This window comes from Montipora foliosa, chromosome 5, assembly GCF_036669935.1.
Source record: "Montipora foliosa isolate CH-2021 chromosome 5, ASM3666993v2, whole genome shotgun sequence".
In the NCBI taxonomy this organism is placed as follows: Eukaryota; Metazoa; Cnidaria; class Anthozoa; order Scleractinia; family Acroporidae; genus Montipora; species Montipora foliosa.
In genome coordinates, this window is record NC_090873.1 from 46,446,039 (window position 1) to 46,462,424 (window position 16,386).

Genomic DNA, 16,386 nt, shown 5'->3' on the forward strand with positions numbered 1-16,386 from the left:
TGCACTTCAGATCTTTAACAAACATGAATTTCGTTGGAAATAATAAACACTGACCTGCGTTATACATTAATAATTCTTACAAATAAATAGTTTGAAGTCTTTTCTTAAAAGTATACGCAGGCAAGAGAGTTGGCAGAAACAACATCGGAATTAGGAGGATTGTAAAACTTATGACCTTGATGAAAAGCGCGGAGAATTGTTTAGTATTAGTTCTACAATAAAGTAATTGGAAGGTCTTACAGTTTCTTGTATAATAGGAATGTATTTGAAGTTTTCAGTAAGACAATTTTGTTTGCTAACAGTGAACGGGAAGGGTCGAGATTTGATGGGAGTACATAAATTTGCCCAGTTGCAAGGTATATATGTTGCACGTAAAACCCGGTCTCTGGTTGAATCGGTTTTTACCGGTTAAATCGGTGATCTTCATTTTACCAAGGTTGAATATGTACTCACATAAATTGAGGACACTTGTTTGGAGCCTAAATTAAACCTCGAGAAAAAATAGGGTCAGGTTAGGATTAGTTTTGGTTATTATACATCGATCATATCAATTCTGAGTTTTCAGTATACAAAAGTAAATAATGAAAAGAACTGTGTTGGGTTGATCATTTTCGTCGCCTAAGTGTAGCGGTGAAGACACAGGACTATAGATCTCGAGTCACAGGTAAGTGCATAGTGCAGTTCTTTGATCTCTAATAATTTTGCAGTGTTGAGACTGAATGGACAAGTGTATGAATACTGAAACCGATAACCAATTAGAAAGCTGTCTCGAAGTTGCTGCACCAAAAGACTGGAGTTTTATGATATACCTGGACAGGTATTGCCATGCATATGACTTGCTTTACATGGGAGGCTATCGTGAAAGTCGCCTGTAGATAGTCACTATTAAAAATGTACCTAAGTTCTAGCTTCGTAAGTACTTCCTTGCCGTGTACCTCAAGTTGTATAAGAAAAATGCGAAGCTTAAGAAAGCGAATGCGAAGCTTAAGAATGCTTCGAATGCGAAGCTTAAGAAAGAAGTTAAATATCACAGTATACGACGCTTGCAAGGTATGTATATTAACAGTCTCTTGGTATAATCAAATACTGTTGATATACATACCTTGCAAGCGACTGGAACACGCGGGCAGACAAACTGTCGGCCATCTTGTGTTTCGTATGCCCTAGTCCCTCTCTTTGGCCACTTTCAGGATTTTAGCTTCCAAAATATTGAATTCAGGATTTTAGCCTTCCAAAATTTTGGCCTTCCAGAATATTGAATTCAGGATTTTGGCTTTCCAAAATATTGAATTAACTCAACTCTATGAAATAAACTCTAAGAAAAGCTGTCCCCATTTTTGAACAAACTATCCCGATCTTTTTCTCTTTTTTTGCTTTTTTTTTCGCCCTTCAGCTTGTCTGCAGTATATGCAAATGAGATGCACTACAGACAGAGAGTCTGTAGCTACAGGGTTGTCTCCCGTTGTTTTTTTTATTTCCTAAACTAACGTGTGGCCTAAAAAGGTGATTTTTTAACTTATCTCGTACACAAACGCTGGATCTGAACTCAAAGTGGTTTGAAAAAGCAAGTGAACTGCAGGTCAGGGGAACTATCTGGAGCCATGCAGAGGAAAGATAATTTAATGCGGTCCAATTGACGTCATTAGGGAGCTTAAGCACGCCCCGTTTTTGAGACGCGAACGTAACCGGAAGAGAACATTTCGCGTGTCAGGACAGTGCTGTCTCCCAGATTTTTATACTAATCATCTCTAATGGAGAAAAGATACTTAGCAATATAAATGTGGTTGTGTAAAGACAAGTTAAAAGGTAAAACAGCTCACTTCCGGTTTCCGTCCTCGTCTCAAAAACGCGCGTGCTTAAGCTCCCTATTATGTTTGAAGTGCCCGGTTCCTATACTAGTAGAATATTCTGCGGATGTTTTGTGCATACAACACAATAGAGTTTATCAACGCATTTTATACATCAAAGATCACGGCACAAGGAACGCATTCTTAACCATATTTTTGTAGCGAAGATGAAAGAAAAAAAGAGGGATGTCAAACGTCAGTGCAAGGCGATGTGATCATGTTTGCCGAATGCCAACTGATTACCTTGATAGACAATTTTTAACCGCGCCTCGACAGAGCAAACCTGTCTCTGCGGAACGCTTCTTTACAAGGTTCGAATGCCATGAATGTTGTTAGGCACTTAATGCGAAGAAGAAGTCGTGTTTCCACTTTTGACGTGTGTTCTGCTAGGTTGCGCAGTCAGTACATGTCAGTTGCTTGCGTCATGCATTCTGGTAAAAAGCAACCGACGCTAGTGGTTGGTGTTTTAAGGAAAATTCACAAATGAAAAAACGCGTGCCGGAATTCATACACCGGGCTCAAATGTTATCGCAATCCGAAATATCGAGGGTTGAAAAAAACAGTACAAGATCTTGATTCGTAATGTAAGCCTGAAACTGGAGTCTGACCTCACCCGAATTTTGGGGGCACACCTCCAAGGAGGAACTGCGAATTAACTGGGTGAAATGGTTGTGCGTATACGTGATGTTTGGCCACACCGGGTTGGTGCCAGCGTGTGTCACCTTGCTGTTTTTGTCTTTTTTCACAAAGATTTACGCTCCACTTTTCGTGTTCAAACGCTGTGTCAAGTGGACGTGTTTTGAAGCGTGTTTCTGTAAACGATGTGGCTTAAGAGTCCTCGAAATCTACACTGAAACAAGGTCTTCCATAGATGATACCGCTGCAAATTTACTCCATAGAAGTGCTTCGGAAAGCGAGCTCTCTCAGACAGAGGACATACTGACCGCACATGAACGAGGTACCGTGACATCTTTAAATGTCGAAGTACAAGAAGGGGAGGAAGCCACGCAAACCGTTTGACACACAATTAGAATTGTTTAACTTGAGATTTGAAATTGAAAAGTTTAAGGGAGAGGACCGGGATGTTTCTTTTTCTGCATTGATACTTTGTAATGATATTGTAAAAGAGTCGGCTAAGAATATTTCCTATGGTACCCATGATACGAAAATTTTTGATTACTCAGCACATTTGCAGCTTGGAAGATCAAGAACCCTCTCTGAACCTCGGTCCCAGGAATTTATTCTTGTGCTAGTGCGATTAAGACTGGGTCTGTTTGAAAAGGATTTGGCACACAGATTCAGGATTTCAGAGACAATAGTACCCATCATATTTCGAAGGAGAATTCAATTTTTAAGACTTGAATTACAAGAGCTGAGTGTTGTTCTACCAAAAGGTGTACTGCAGGAACATATGCCAACGCTTTTTAAAGAATTTTACCCCAACACAGTTTTGATTGTTGAATGTCACAGAGCTGCAAATGGAACGGCCATCAGCCTTAATTGGATAATCAATCTTCTTGTTACTCATCCTACAAGTCAAGGGCAACCATGAAAGGAAGGATTACGTTTTTGCAGCAAACATTGAATTACACTGAACTCCAACCATGAAAGGCCTGGTTGAAATAACCCCAAGTGGTGAGCTATACCCTGGCAGCATCACTGACAAAGAAATAACAGTTAAGGATGGTTTCTTGGTATTGATACAGAAACTTGAGGAAGTTATGGCGGATGATAATGGTTTTCAGCTTATTCAAGATGAGCTTGTAGGGTTTTGGTGAAACCCATGCAATTCCTGTTCTTTTGAAAGGAAAAATGGCTACCAATTCTCTCGTGAAAAAGCAGACAAAAACGAGAAGGTTGCTAGCTTAAGGGTTCACGTTGAGAGATGTATGAGTCGAATCAAAAACTGAAATGTCCTGGACATACTAATTCCAGTTCCCCCGCTTTGTATGTTTGCTAAGCATGACCCAAGTCACGTCACCAGATCAACATATTTCATTGGTCACATTCTGCTGTTATTGGCCATTGTTTTCGCTCGCTTTAAACTAAAATCTACCAAAGATGTTAAAGTGACACCAGGTGCCATGACGTCACAGCATTTCAATGGGAAAGAAATCAAAAAGGAATCAATGAGGAAGATACTTCTGCAACTCGTGTGTATAACAATAATTCTTTTTATGGCAGTGATCGTGGTTTATCATGCCTAGAAACCATAGAAACCTGTGGTCTATTGCTTTTATATAATAATTCAGAAGACGCGCGATTTTTCCATGAGTTTACTGGCACAATAAAACATAGCTGATTGACCAATCAGAGCGCGCGCATTGATTTGGTTATTATATAAAGTTCAATAAAAAGGCTCACAGAATCATTGATTTGGTTATTATATAAAGTTCAATAAAAAGGCTCAGAGAATCATTTTACAAAATGGAGCACATGTGGGATTGTCATGATCCCGAGCAAACTTTGGTGAAATACATAGGTTTTAAATGTTATGTAGTCTGTACCCAGACCCCTCTCCACCCTAGCTGACCTGTAGGGCTTAAGTGCTTTGCCTTTTACTTCAATTGGAAGTCTAATTAAAAGGTCCGTTTAGGTTTGGAACTATTTGGGACTTCCCTCCGACCTGTCCGACCGAAATATCTTTCCCGATTTGACCCAATTGCTGTTCCCACTGACTCATGCCCACATGAATGTTCGTGATTGACAGGTTTGGGAAACTGGAACAACCTCGTTCCCAGGATTTTCTCCGCCTGGGAACGAGGTTGCAACCGGAAGCTCCTTTCCAGTAAAGAGACGAAATTTCAGGAATGCGCGGCCTTAGCAACTCAAACCCCGACCACTCCTTCAAACACTAATTTTTGTAATAAAGACTGCAAACTTGGCCTCGCTTTCAAAATGAGACGGAAGCTAACACAATAATGACACAGGAAATATGATCAACTGGTCTTCGTGTTTCTTTTAATTTTATCAAAACTACCTAAAAAGACATTTTAAACTACGAATTCTGAAGTATTGCTTGTATCTATTAACAGAATAACAATAATTCTACAAATTTAATGGGATCAATTTTCCTACAATAAATAATTTTTTCATGACGTCATCATGGTCGTCCAGAAAAACTTCTAAACGCGGTCAACTCATCGTCCTTTGTTAATTTTCTGGAATCAATTTACTCTCTTTACGTTTTTAATCATGACAATAGAGACATTTCAAATCGCGTCCTACGGCTAACAGCCAGTGTAAAATAGCCGAAGAAGCGTGCTTGATTTCAACCGATTCCTTGCCTGTTAGCGCCACATATCTTCTGACACACCGTGAGAGCACGGCTACAATCAACACGTGCACATATAAGGCCTGGTTTTCAGTAGCGAGCACGCAACCACAAGCACACGACCCAGAGACATAGATTCGCTAGTTCCATGTTCTCTCACAACGCGGCACTACGACTGGAACCAGGAACGGGTCTTTTTCATTGGACTAACATCAGAGCTTGCGTCGTGCTTGCGTTACGTCACGTTTTCACACAATGCAAAAAGAACGAAAGCATAAGCGCAAGCACAAGGAAAAGGGAACATTTTTATCCTTACGCTGGTGCTTATGCTTGCTTCAGGACCGTTTTCACGGTGAAAATAAGCGCTCTTGTGATTGCGTTGAAAACCAGGCTTAAGAGATGACTTGCGAGAGGTTAACTATCAATAGAGTTATTTCAGTAGAGTTATGACTTAGGAGTTAGAGTTAACGACTTCCAAAATCCTGAATTCAAGATTTTGGACTGCCAAAATCCTGAATTCAAGATTTTGGACTGCCAAAATCCTGATCAATATTTTGGAAGTCCAAAATCTTGCATTCCAAAATCTTGAATTCGGGATTTTGGCAGTCCAAAATCCTGAATTCAGGATTTTGGAAACTTAATTCTAACTCTACGACATAACTCTATGAAAATAACTCTAAGAATAGCTGTCCCCGACTTGCGATAGCAAACCCCTCACCACCAAATCATTTAATGAGCTTTTGTATTGGCCTGCGTTGAAACAGTACACCTCTTTTGTAAATAGTGTGAAATAAAATGAAGCATAAAAGCATGCAACGTCTGATTAGAGAAAGTAAAGTTAAAATACGAGAATTTTCATTTTTGTTAATATGACAAGCAGTGGCCTGCCGTTCGGGTTTCACGTTAACGTCATACTAAATTTCTAATATTTAATAATTATTCGCCGAAGGCGAAGTGATTATCGGTGAATATTCACCGATAATCACTGAGCCTGAGGCGAATAATTGTTTTAGTATACATACACAGGTGATTATTTCAAAAAAGAAAAAAAAAAACCTTTCAACGCGAAATCATCTTCACAAAACGACTACTGGCAGCCATTTTGTCCATCGAGGTGATTATCGGCTGATAATCCGAGATAGCGAGCCAATGAAAGCGCGCGATTTTCTATAATCACCTGCCTATTTATACTAATAATCTCTAATACTGGTCTTCTTTCATTGAAATTCAACAAATGTGAATTACAAGATAAACGGATAAACCCCTTCGACTCCCATGATCTCAAAGTGCGTTTTCCTAACTACTTCCATAGCTGCCTTCGTTAGCTGGTCTTGAGAATTTGGTATCGTATCAGATCATACCCTTAAGCTGATAATTATCTTCATTCTCAATACTTGTCTTTCTGGCAGTTTGCTGAAATTGAGAGTTGATGATCCTGGGAGTCAAATGGTTAGTATATATGACAATTATATATTATAATTATTATGTATTATAATTATGTATAATTCTAATTATGTATTATGATAATAAATATATAATAAACATAAATTAATAAAAAATTTCTTAAACCGCTCGGTGTTCATTCTTGGTAATATAAGAAACGAACCCTTTCTTCGGTTAACGGAGAAATAGTTTTTTAGTGAACCCAGACGTTGGGGCCGTTCATCACTCTACCATCGTCGTTTTTTTCCAGCGTGAACACACTAAACCATTTTCCAATTTTTAGCTACGTGACCTGGCTATAAAATGGCGCCGAGGCTGGATATGACCTTTTTATCACCAGGGCTGTTAAGCAAACCATTGAGAACGTTTATATCAAAACAAGATTACATCTAGCCTCACTCTCAAAGTACACGTAGCTAAGCACAAAACTGGAAAATGGGTCCAAAGAAGCCTAGGTTGAAACATGGTCCGTATTTAACAAATAAATTCATACCAAGGCTCGTGACCCGCGATCAGATAAAAAAATAAGCGAACCTGGAGACGCAATGGAAGAGGTGAACCTTGACCCATCACCAATATACAAAATGTTTTCTCTGTTTGTAATTTGGTTAATTACCAATTGAAAATTTTCGACCTTAAAAATTAAAGTGCACCTAAACTCTAATATTTTTTGTTCCTAATATAAATCTCCCCATCCAAAGCAAACATGTGTCAGTATTGTCAACCAAAATTTCATTGTTTCTGTGCCGTGCATGCCACGTAAACTTGGCAGAACTAGCAGTAATTCAGACCCACGACCGTGATGTGAGAGGACTGGGTCTATTCTCGATTTTACGTCACAAACTGCTTTTGCATTCCTGTGTTCAAAGAAATTTTGCATTGCAAAGCAGTTTGTGACGTAAAATCGAGACTAGGCCCATGCCTCTCACGTCACAGTCGTGGGTCCAAATTACTGCTTGTTTGGATAACTGCGCGCGTCTTGCCCGGCAGATAAAAAACGAAATTGTAAGGTAAGAATGGTAAAACACTTTTGGTTTTGGTGGGGAGATTAATATTGTAATATTATTACACGAGTCAGGGTTTTCCCCTGAAGTTTGAGAACAATCAAAGCATTCTGACCTTCGAATATGGCGCTTAGGAGCGCTGTGAGACGCCTCCAGCTTACGTCTTGACTGTACAAAATTTTGCCTTTACTTTTTGCCTTCCTATGTCAATGAAAGTTTCCAATGAAAAGATCTTTGCGAAATTTTACCATCATCCGTCCCAGTTCCATACCGACAGTCCTATCTCTGTTTTATCTCAACATGAAGTTTTCCTTTAGCAAGGCCAGCTTCCTCTTAACTTTGCTCACAAGTTCCATAAGATCACCGTCCTCTGCTTTTGCTTTCTTCTCCCGTTTGCTCTTTTCCTTTTCCTTTAAAACGTCCTCGTCGTTCTTTTCTTTCTTGGTTTTGCGGCCAAAATTCAAAAACAGGAATGGGATGAGACACCAGAAAAGACCGTAGCAATACATGGAACTGAGGAAAAACAATTCAAGACAGAGGATTTCAAAAATAATTGGCGGCATTGCTTTGGCTTTGTGGTTGGCTCAAAAATCGCGCTACGTTCATCCAATCAGAAGAGAGCAAAAGCGAAACAAATTGTGATTGGCTCGCAAACGTTTTCGCGCGCTTTGCACCGGTTGCAAATATCTACCGTGCGTTTTGATAAGATCACCTCCTTGTCTGCCTCAGCTGTGATTGGCCAAAATTACTCCTTTTCGTTTCGTTTCGAGGCACTCAAACAACGCAACCGGCCTTGTTTGACACGTGAAAGCACAAGAGTAGGATTGTTGACAAACGAAACAGGAAAAGGCATGTTTTACCGCCAGAAGGCCAGGGCAATCCTTAACTCCAGAACCGCAAAAGGGACTGTTCCGAACGTCAAACAGCACATGGTTACGGCGCAAGTCATGACATCATACATTAAGGACGCAGAGCGTGAGCTCTGAAATAAAGGTCTGCAGGTTCGTCGGACCTGGGAAATGAAAATCGGGATTTGGTTAACTACTGTAATCTGCTAGTGGTCATCTCAAAAGATACGAAATGCTGTTGTACTGGACACAGTTAAGGCTAGAAAGTCTAGAAGGTTCAACTGCTACAAAGATTGCCACGTCAAAATCCGAAAAACGAATAAATCCTCTTCACTTTTTGAAATAGTTGCTTGCATGATTCAAACTGTTTTACAAGTTTATATAACATAAACGACAGAAAAAAACTTTCTAGAGAATGTCTTATCAAAAGACGAGCAGAATACGGCCCGCTAAATTGACCAATCATAGGACGCGTACTATCTGACATATAAAGAGTGTTTTCATTCACGTGACCAGCAGCCATATTGGATTACTGAAACAAAAGAAAGTACTTGCAGAAAAATAGAGTTCAATTCCCGGAAGATTAGTTTGGTACACCATAATGGCCACCGTGACGTCATGTGAAAACGCTCTATAATAAACGTATATTAACTAACGATAGGACTAACGCTTGAAAGGTCAGCCTTAAATCTTTGTTACGATGGTTAATTTAGCAACTCGATCAATAACCGAACCTGAGGTGCAGTGTATCTGACTTTCGGTTTGAACGTGTGATATAGTTATCAAAAACTGTTGCTAAATGTTCATTCAAAAATAAGAATTGAACATAATGCTTACCATCAAAATTGTTCGAACTTTTTCTAATGGAAGCGTTTGTATCCGAAATAAACAAATTTCAAAAACGTTTGTTTTGGTTTTCAAATTTCCCGGGCGCTGCCATTTTGAATAATTGTGACGTGCAATGGTTGCCCTGTTGTTTCAAAACAAAAGCTCTTTGCGTGAACACAATAAGTCAACCATTACACGTCACAATTATTCAAAATGGCAGCGCCCAGTAAATTTGAAAACCAAGCCAAGCGTTTTTGAAATTTGCCTATTTCGGATACAAACGCTTCCATTGGAAAAAGATCGAACAATTTTGATTGTAAACATTATGTTTAATATTTTAAAGTTTAATTCTTGTTTTAGTGGAGGTTCCCTAAGTTAAGTATGATTAGAAGTAGTAATTAGTATTCAATAAAGTGGAAAGTCGGTGTGGAATTCGAACACGGCCTACAAACGCTGCTGTCCTTTATGATCATCATGGTAGTTACCTTTCTGGCTGCCTCGACCATCAGTCCAACACTGAAGAATGTCATGTAATAACCAGGGTAAAAGCCGTGCCAAATGCATGATAGTAAAAACACCGATAATGTACGATTATGCGAGACTCGTTCGTATATAATCCTATGCAAAAAAAGTTATCCAATCAGTACTGACGTATTTGAAATCTTCTACCAAACTAAGCAAATTTCTCTCTTTTGAAAACTTTCGCGCGATCAAAAGCAAACGCAGTTTTCACAACCCCGTTTTCAGCACTTTTTTCATCAAGGAGTGAATCGGCGGAGTAAAGTACTAGAAACGAAGGTGTGGCTTTCAAGCGAAGAGCGGGCTTGCGCAGGCCGGAGGCTTATCCCGGTTTCATAGCATGAAGCGACTAGGATTATTTCTACTCCCCCCTAGATGGGATGCTAGTCCATCGCAGCATTAAATTCGCCGGTACCCATTTATACACCTGGGTGGAGAGAGGCACCGTGAGAGTAAAGTGTCTTGCTCAAGAACACAACACAATGTTCCCGACCAGGGGACTCGAACAAGGACCCTTCGCTCCGGAATCGAGCGCACCAACCATTAGGCCACCGCGCTTGCGAATTAATGACTGACTATTTTTCAATTCTTTATTACTGACCGGTAAACATACCTTCTAAGCCACAGAACCGTATTGATATTCCAGTTATCTAACACTTCCTTCATACTCGTCGCAAACTACGAAACCAAATGAAAAATATATCAACTGACACCAGAAGTCCAAACCCCAGAAGAGTTGGTATGCGATGAAATGCGGCCCTTCCGATATCTATTCTTAAAATCGCTACTGCTATTTTGCATTTAGCACAAGCAATTCCTCCAGCGACTCCTTGCTTAAGGACCAAACAGAAGCGTTGTGGTCATCTAGCTCAGTCTGATTGGTTAATCTTTAGCGTGAGTTAGATACACCGGAAGTGAACATTTCGAATGCCAGAACGGTAGCCTGTCCCAGAATTTTTAACTGGTCGTCTCTAATAGGGTGAAGATACTTAGCAATATAAATGTGTTCTTGTCAAGACAAGCTACAAAGGAAAACAGCTCACTTCCGGTCGCCGTTCGTGGCTCTAAAAAGTCGCGTGCTTAAACTCCCTATTGTTCTTTCACACAGCGGTGAAGCCCGTCCATTAAGGTACAAGTACAACAAATTTCTTGCCAGTTCAGTTGAAGCACCTACCTCAAGTTTGAAAATGTTCACGTTCGTCATGAGGTTCCATTTGGCTTTTCCACTCTCATCGTATCCATTAAAGCCAAATCCAGCGATATTATTAACGGCCTCGGCTGAAAAAAAAAAAGACCGATTTATTATTCTTTCGCATTAATGTTAATTAGAGCTACTGGGCGCCATTTTGAACATGTTCTATTCAAGAATAGTCCATTTTGCAGTTGTGTGCTTACAGGTAGTTACCTGGCCTATGAATGAAAGTGAAGCTGGAGTTGACGTTGTTTTGATAGAAACCTCACTGCTTTTCTTATGTAAATTCTTACTAATTAGCATGACAACAACATCATTAACATAAGAAAAGCAGTGAGATTTCTATCAACGCAAGGTCAACTCCAGCCTCACTTTCATTCACAGGCCAGGTAACTAAACACACAACTGTAAAGAGATCTATTGGTTATGACTGGAATGGATGCTCCAAAATAAAATGAGACACTTCGTGACACGTTACGTGGCAATACCCGACAACCAAACCCGCTTCGGCAGATAAACAACACTCTGTCTAGGAAGAGAATAACTGCTGGGTTAGGCACTGATCTCTCGTGATTAGGGTTAAGTGCTGACTCGAAATGATTAGCCTTCATAAATTGTTCTGGTGACACTCTCTTTTCACAGATTTTTTTAAACTTAGTAAAACTTAAGACCACTTGGCACTTTTGCAACTAAGTTTCTCACCTTATTTTGGAGTATCCATTCTCGTCACATCCATTCTAAATTCACGCTTGCACCAAAAGTAACACGGATGACTGCCTCTTGTTATAAATAATAATGATAATGATAATGATAATAATAATAATAATAATAATAATATTTCTTATATAGCGCCTATCCAGACGTGATCTAACCGCTTTACAAGTCGTGAAAAATTAAAATTAAAAATTAATCCATAAACGAAAAAGTTATACAAAAATTTCCCCGAATAAATAAGTTTTAAGTCGTGTTTTGAAAGTCTGGAGATTATCAGAGTTTTTTATGTGTTCTGGTAGATCGTTCTAAAGTTGTGGCGAGGCGACAGCGAAAGCTCTAAATCCATAAGACTTCAAATTATAGCTGCTAGGGTTAAGACGGAGCGATGTAGATGAGCGGAGGGTTCTTGAAGGACGGTAGAGACTTATCAGTTCTTGTATGTACGAGGGAGACAAATCATGCAAAGCCATGAAAGTGAGAATTAAAATCTTAAACTTTATGCGTTAATTAATTGGTAACCAGTGTAGATCTTTCAAGATGGGAGTAATATGGCGTTTTGTACATACTGTAGTTTTTTAACAGCATATTTCCGGCGGAAGATTGTACAGAAGGGAAATGCAGTGGTCAAGTTTGGTTGAGATAAAGGCATGCACAAGTGTTTTGGCAGTTTCCGTTGATATAAATTTTCTGATACGTGATAGATTACGAAGGTGATAGAATGCAGATTTACATACAGTATTAATATGAGGCAGCATTGACATGGTACTGTCAAAAGTGACACCAATATTCCTGGCAGTTTGAGAAGGCTGGACGGTGTCTTGACCAAAGCAGATTGACGGCAAGCAGTGCTGTAGTCTAAATTTTGAGTGAATAAAGAGGAACTCAGTTTTTTCTTTATTCAATTTTAGTTTGTTGAATACTCATCCATTTGTCCAAATCACTCAGGCATAGCTCGATACGTTCAACAGCTTCAGTCAGTTCCACGTCATTATTTGTTGAAAAGGAAACGTAAAGTTGCGTATCGTCAGCATAGAGGTGAAATTGCAAGTTATGGTGTCGAAATAAGTCAGCTAATGGTGCAGTATACAATAAATAGAGGACAGGTCCAAGCACAGAGCCTTGGGGCACTCCACAACTGAGGTTACGAGGTTGTGATTTATTCCCATTAATCAGAACAGATTGAGTCCGACCAGTAAGGTAAGATTGAAACCAGTTGAGAGCAGTTCCGCTGATTCCAAACACCGTCGTCGAAGGCAGCAGACAGATGAAGAGTATAACGAACTGACGATTATCAATAGCACGCATGACATCATTATGCACACGTACAAGAGCAGTTTCACAGCTATGGAAAGGCTTGCAGGCCGACTGTAATGGCTCGTGAAGGTGGTTACTTAGCAAGTACTCATGTAAGCGCACAGCCACGACTTTTTCAATGATTTTTGAGACTACTGTAAGGTTTGAGATCGGTCTGTAATTTTTAAAGATTTCGTGATCTAAAGAAGGTTTCTTGAGTAGAGGTTTACGGACAGCAGTTTTAAGAGAAGGAGGCAGATGACCAGATTCCAGAGATAAGTTAACGATCTTACAAAGTGTCGGTAGAAACATTTCCAAGTATTCTTTCATCAGTGCGGGAGGAAGTGGGTCTAAGATGCATGATTTTAAGACGACCTTATGAGCAATCTTAGACAATTCATCAGTAGATGAACCTTATTTAGTTGGCTTATTTAGTTGGTATTTTAGTGAAGGTGAGTCAAATGTGCAGAAGAGATCAGGAGTCAAGTGAACTTTAATTTGATTTTGGATGTCAATAATTTTAGTTTCGAAGAATTCAGCGAAATTGTTTGCTAATGCTGCAGCTGACGAGCATGTTGGAAGAAATTTCTCTGGCTTTCTATGTAAAAGACGATCAACACTGCCAAATAGAGCTTTGCTATCGACACCGGCTTCATTGATAAGACCAGAGTAATAATTCATTTTCGAGGTGTAGATGGATTGTTTCACGACAGTGCACTGATTAATATAGGCTTGATGATCAGTTTCAGTATGAGAATGGCGCAAACGAAAACAAACTTTTAGCTGCCGGCTCTGGGGCCCGTCTCTCGAAAGTTCCGAAACTTGACGGGCCATTTTCGGGTGTCACAATTCCCTCTGTATCTCAAGAACGAAGAGGATTGAAGTCGTCAAATCTCACAGTACGTTTTGTTTTTGTTACCTTGAAAACAAAAGCAAGCGGTTGGCAGTTTCACAAATGGCTTTTGGGGACTTTCGAGAAACAGGGCCCCTGCCTCTTAAGTTTCCAATGGGCCATTTCAGAGTTGCTGTTTGCCTCAGTTTCAAATTGAGTCTTGGTGCTCAACTGTTGTAAGGGAAATGAGTTTGATTTGCATAAGAATACGCAACTCATTTCCGTTTAAATGCTTGTGCAAAAGGACTCGCTTTGAAACTGAGGCATGCAGCAACAAGGAAATAGCCCAATTATCCGCCTGCTGCCAACGTCGAAGAGAATATAGTCAGGTGTCTTTACTATGATTACCCCCGAGTTGAAGCAAAATAGAAGCCATGAACAGAAGACCAATTAATAGTGAACTTTGTTTCATTTCTTACCAAGTTGATACGCGAAGTAATATTGCATTCTTATGACAAGGATAGAGATGTAAGCATACATATATCTCCAGAGAAGATGATGAGAATTAATGAATTCTGGGTCTGTAAAGATAAAACAAAACAACGCCATAATCGCCTTTTTCCTTCCTTTGTATCGAACGAGGCTTTGTCTAAAACATTCTTACACAAACCGCCGACCCGTTGGGTTAGTTAGTTGAGCACTTAACAACCATCAGGGAGGTGGTACGTTCAGTTCCGACCGGATATCCTATGGAAAAGTGCGGCCTTCCTTTGTAATCCGTGACATTGCAACTAATCAGACCTTTTAGTTTTCTCGGTCAAACCGTCACATGTCGCTCACTACGCTTGTCCTTATTCTTTGAGGGACAACGTTGGAAAAGGGACGACGGATTTTCTTGTTTTATGGCTGAAGTAACAAGGCCCATTTAAGGCTTGCAGTGGGCGACGAGATGTCCAGCAAATGTATTGACTGAAGCGAGTGGGAAAATAAAAATGCAGAAGTCCTATACTGATATGGGATTTTAAAAAAAGGAATTCATACATGTAGTGACAAATTTTTCCTTTTGAGAACCGATAACCAAAGAACTAACGCAGAAAAACTAAGATTGAAAGTAAGCGTTGATTAAAGAAATCCTAACCTTATTGGCCTAAACTAATGTCCTAATAACTTCTAGGGGCCCTCGGCAGTTCTATTGTATTTCACGCGCCCTGCACGTCGATGTCAGTAGAAAAGTAATGATGAAATGGTATATGAAATGAATAGCTTCACTTGATTTCATATCCGCAGTTCATATATGATTCATTTCATATACCATTTCATCATTGATTCATTCCTCATTAGAACCCACAAATGACCAGCTCCCAACGTCAGTGGCTTCATAGCTCAGTTGGTTAGAGCGTCGCACCGGAATCGCGAGGTCACGGGTTCGAACCCCGTTGAAGTCCTGAATTTTTCAGGCTTCTCTACACAATTGCAAAAAATTGCGCTCAAAACTGCGAAGATCATAGCTTCACTTGAGAAAAGTAATGTTTCACACAAACCAAGAAACACCGGTGAACAGAACGTTGGCAAAATACCTCCATTTCGTATAATCGGGAAATGTGATCCAGACATCACCATGATGCCTAAACACAACACGGCGCCTAACGTTTTCTTTATAACATCATCTCTTGGTGACGGCTCCTCGTTCCTTGGATCCTGTGAATATAATGTGAATGTAGATATGTACTTAAAGGGGCACTGTCATGATCTGCGCATGCTCGAGTTTGTTTGCTCTCGAGCCCACGGAAAATTCTAGCCGTCATTATGGATTCACGCGTGAGTCACGTATATTCGCCTGAGTTTCTCCTTTGTCCACCATGGCCCTCCCCAGTGGACACCATTTTGAATTTGTCTATTCAACTTGAAAAAAGTTAATTAAGCGAACACTTTTCAAGTTTTCACAAGACGCTAGCGCATGCGCTTCTCGTGACAGTTTCCCTTTAATCAACCCATCCTCCACCCAGAATTTATCTGATATACATATTTGCTAATTTGCTCTGAATTGACTATTATCGTTAATTTAGGACGCCGTGTCCCAAACTCGTTCCCAGGGTTCTCTCCTACTCGTCCACCGAAGGGACAAGTTGGAGAGAACCCTGAGAACGAGGTTGACTGTGTCTCAGGTCTTATGGGAAATGGTCATATTTGTTTCAAAAGACAACCCAAGTGTATGGACGTCATAGGACTTGAACCTAGGTGGAAAAAGTATTAAACGTGTGGACGTGTGGGCCGGTCGACATTTAACCATCTTGGGAAGAATTGCGATTGTTAAATCATTAGCACTTCCAAAGATTCTTTACATCAGTACCGTATTAAATGCGCCCTCTGTTTTTGCAAAGAAAGTTAATTTTCACTCCTTCTCTTTTGTATGGAACTTTAAACCTGACAAAATTAAAAGGAAGGACCTTAACTGGCCCAATCGACAAAGGTGGCCTTAAAGTGGTTAATTTTGCAGATGTAGAAAAATCTCTCAAAGCCGGCTGGGTAACTCGTTACAGCAAATCGGCCGAAAGCCACTGGTGTGCACTCCTTGATTCAAAACTTAACAAG

At 40.0% G+C, this 16,386-nt stretch overlaps 1 protein-coding gene and 1 non-coding gene across 4 annotated transcripts in view; one reads left to right on the forward strand and one right to left on the reverse strand.

Annotated features, from left to right (window-relative positions):
• Positions 1 to 4,793: 4,793 nt before the first annotated feature.
• Positions 4,794 to 16,386, reverse strand: part of LOC138004465 (lysophospholipid acyltransferase 6-like) — a 21,683-nt gene continuing 10,090 nt past the window's right edge. Inside the window, exons 8-14 of one of the 3 annotated variants that reach the window (XM_068850991.1) lie at positions 15,372 to 15,492; positions 14,274 to 14,375; positions 10,938 to 11,041; positions 10,377 to 10,441; positions 9,730 to 9,862; positions 8,429 to 8,580; positions 4,794 to 8,081 (exon numbers count right to left, since the gene is read on the reverse strand). In XM_068850991.1, the coding sequence (XP_068707092.1) occupies positions 7,859 to 8,081; positions 8,429 to 8,580; positions 9,730 to 9,862; positions 10,377 to 10,441; positions 10,938 to 11,041; positions 14,274 to 14,375; positions 15,372 to 15,492 (900 nt within the window). In that variant the 3' untranslated portion in view covers positions 4,794 to 7,858. The remainder of the gene's footprint in view (positions 8,082 to 8,428; positions 8,581 to 9,729; positions 9,863 to 10,376; positions 10,442 to 10,937; positions 11,042 to 14,273; positions 14,376 to 15,371; positions 15,493 to 16,386) is intronic. The other 2 variants (XM_068850992.1, XM_068850993.1) reach the window with 2 other exon arrangements.
• Trnas-gga (transfer RNA serine (anticodon GGA)) lies at positions 15,167 to 15,239 on the forward strand. Its single transcript has one exon. It is a non-coding gene; the product is annotated as a tRNA-Ser (tRNA).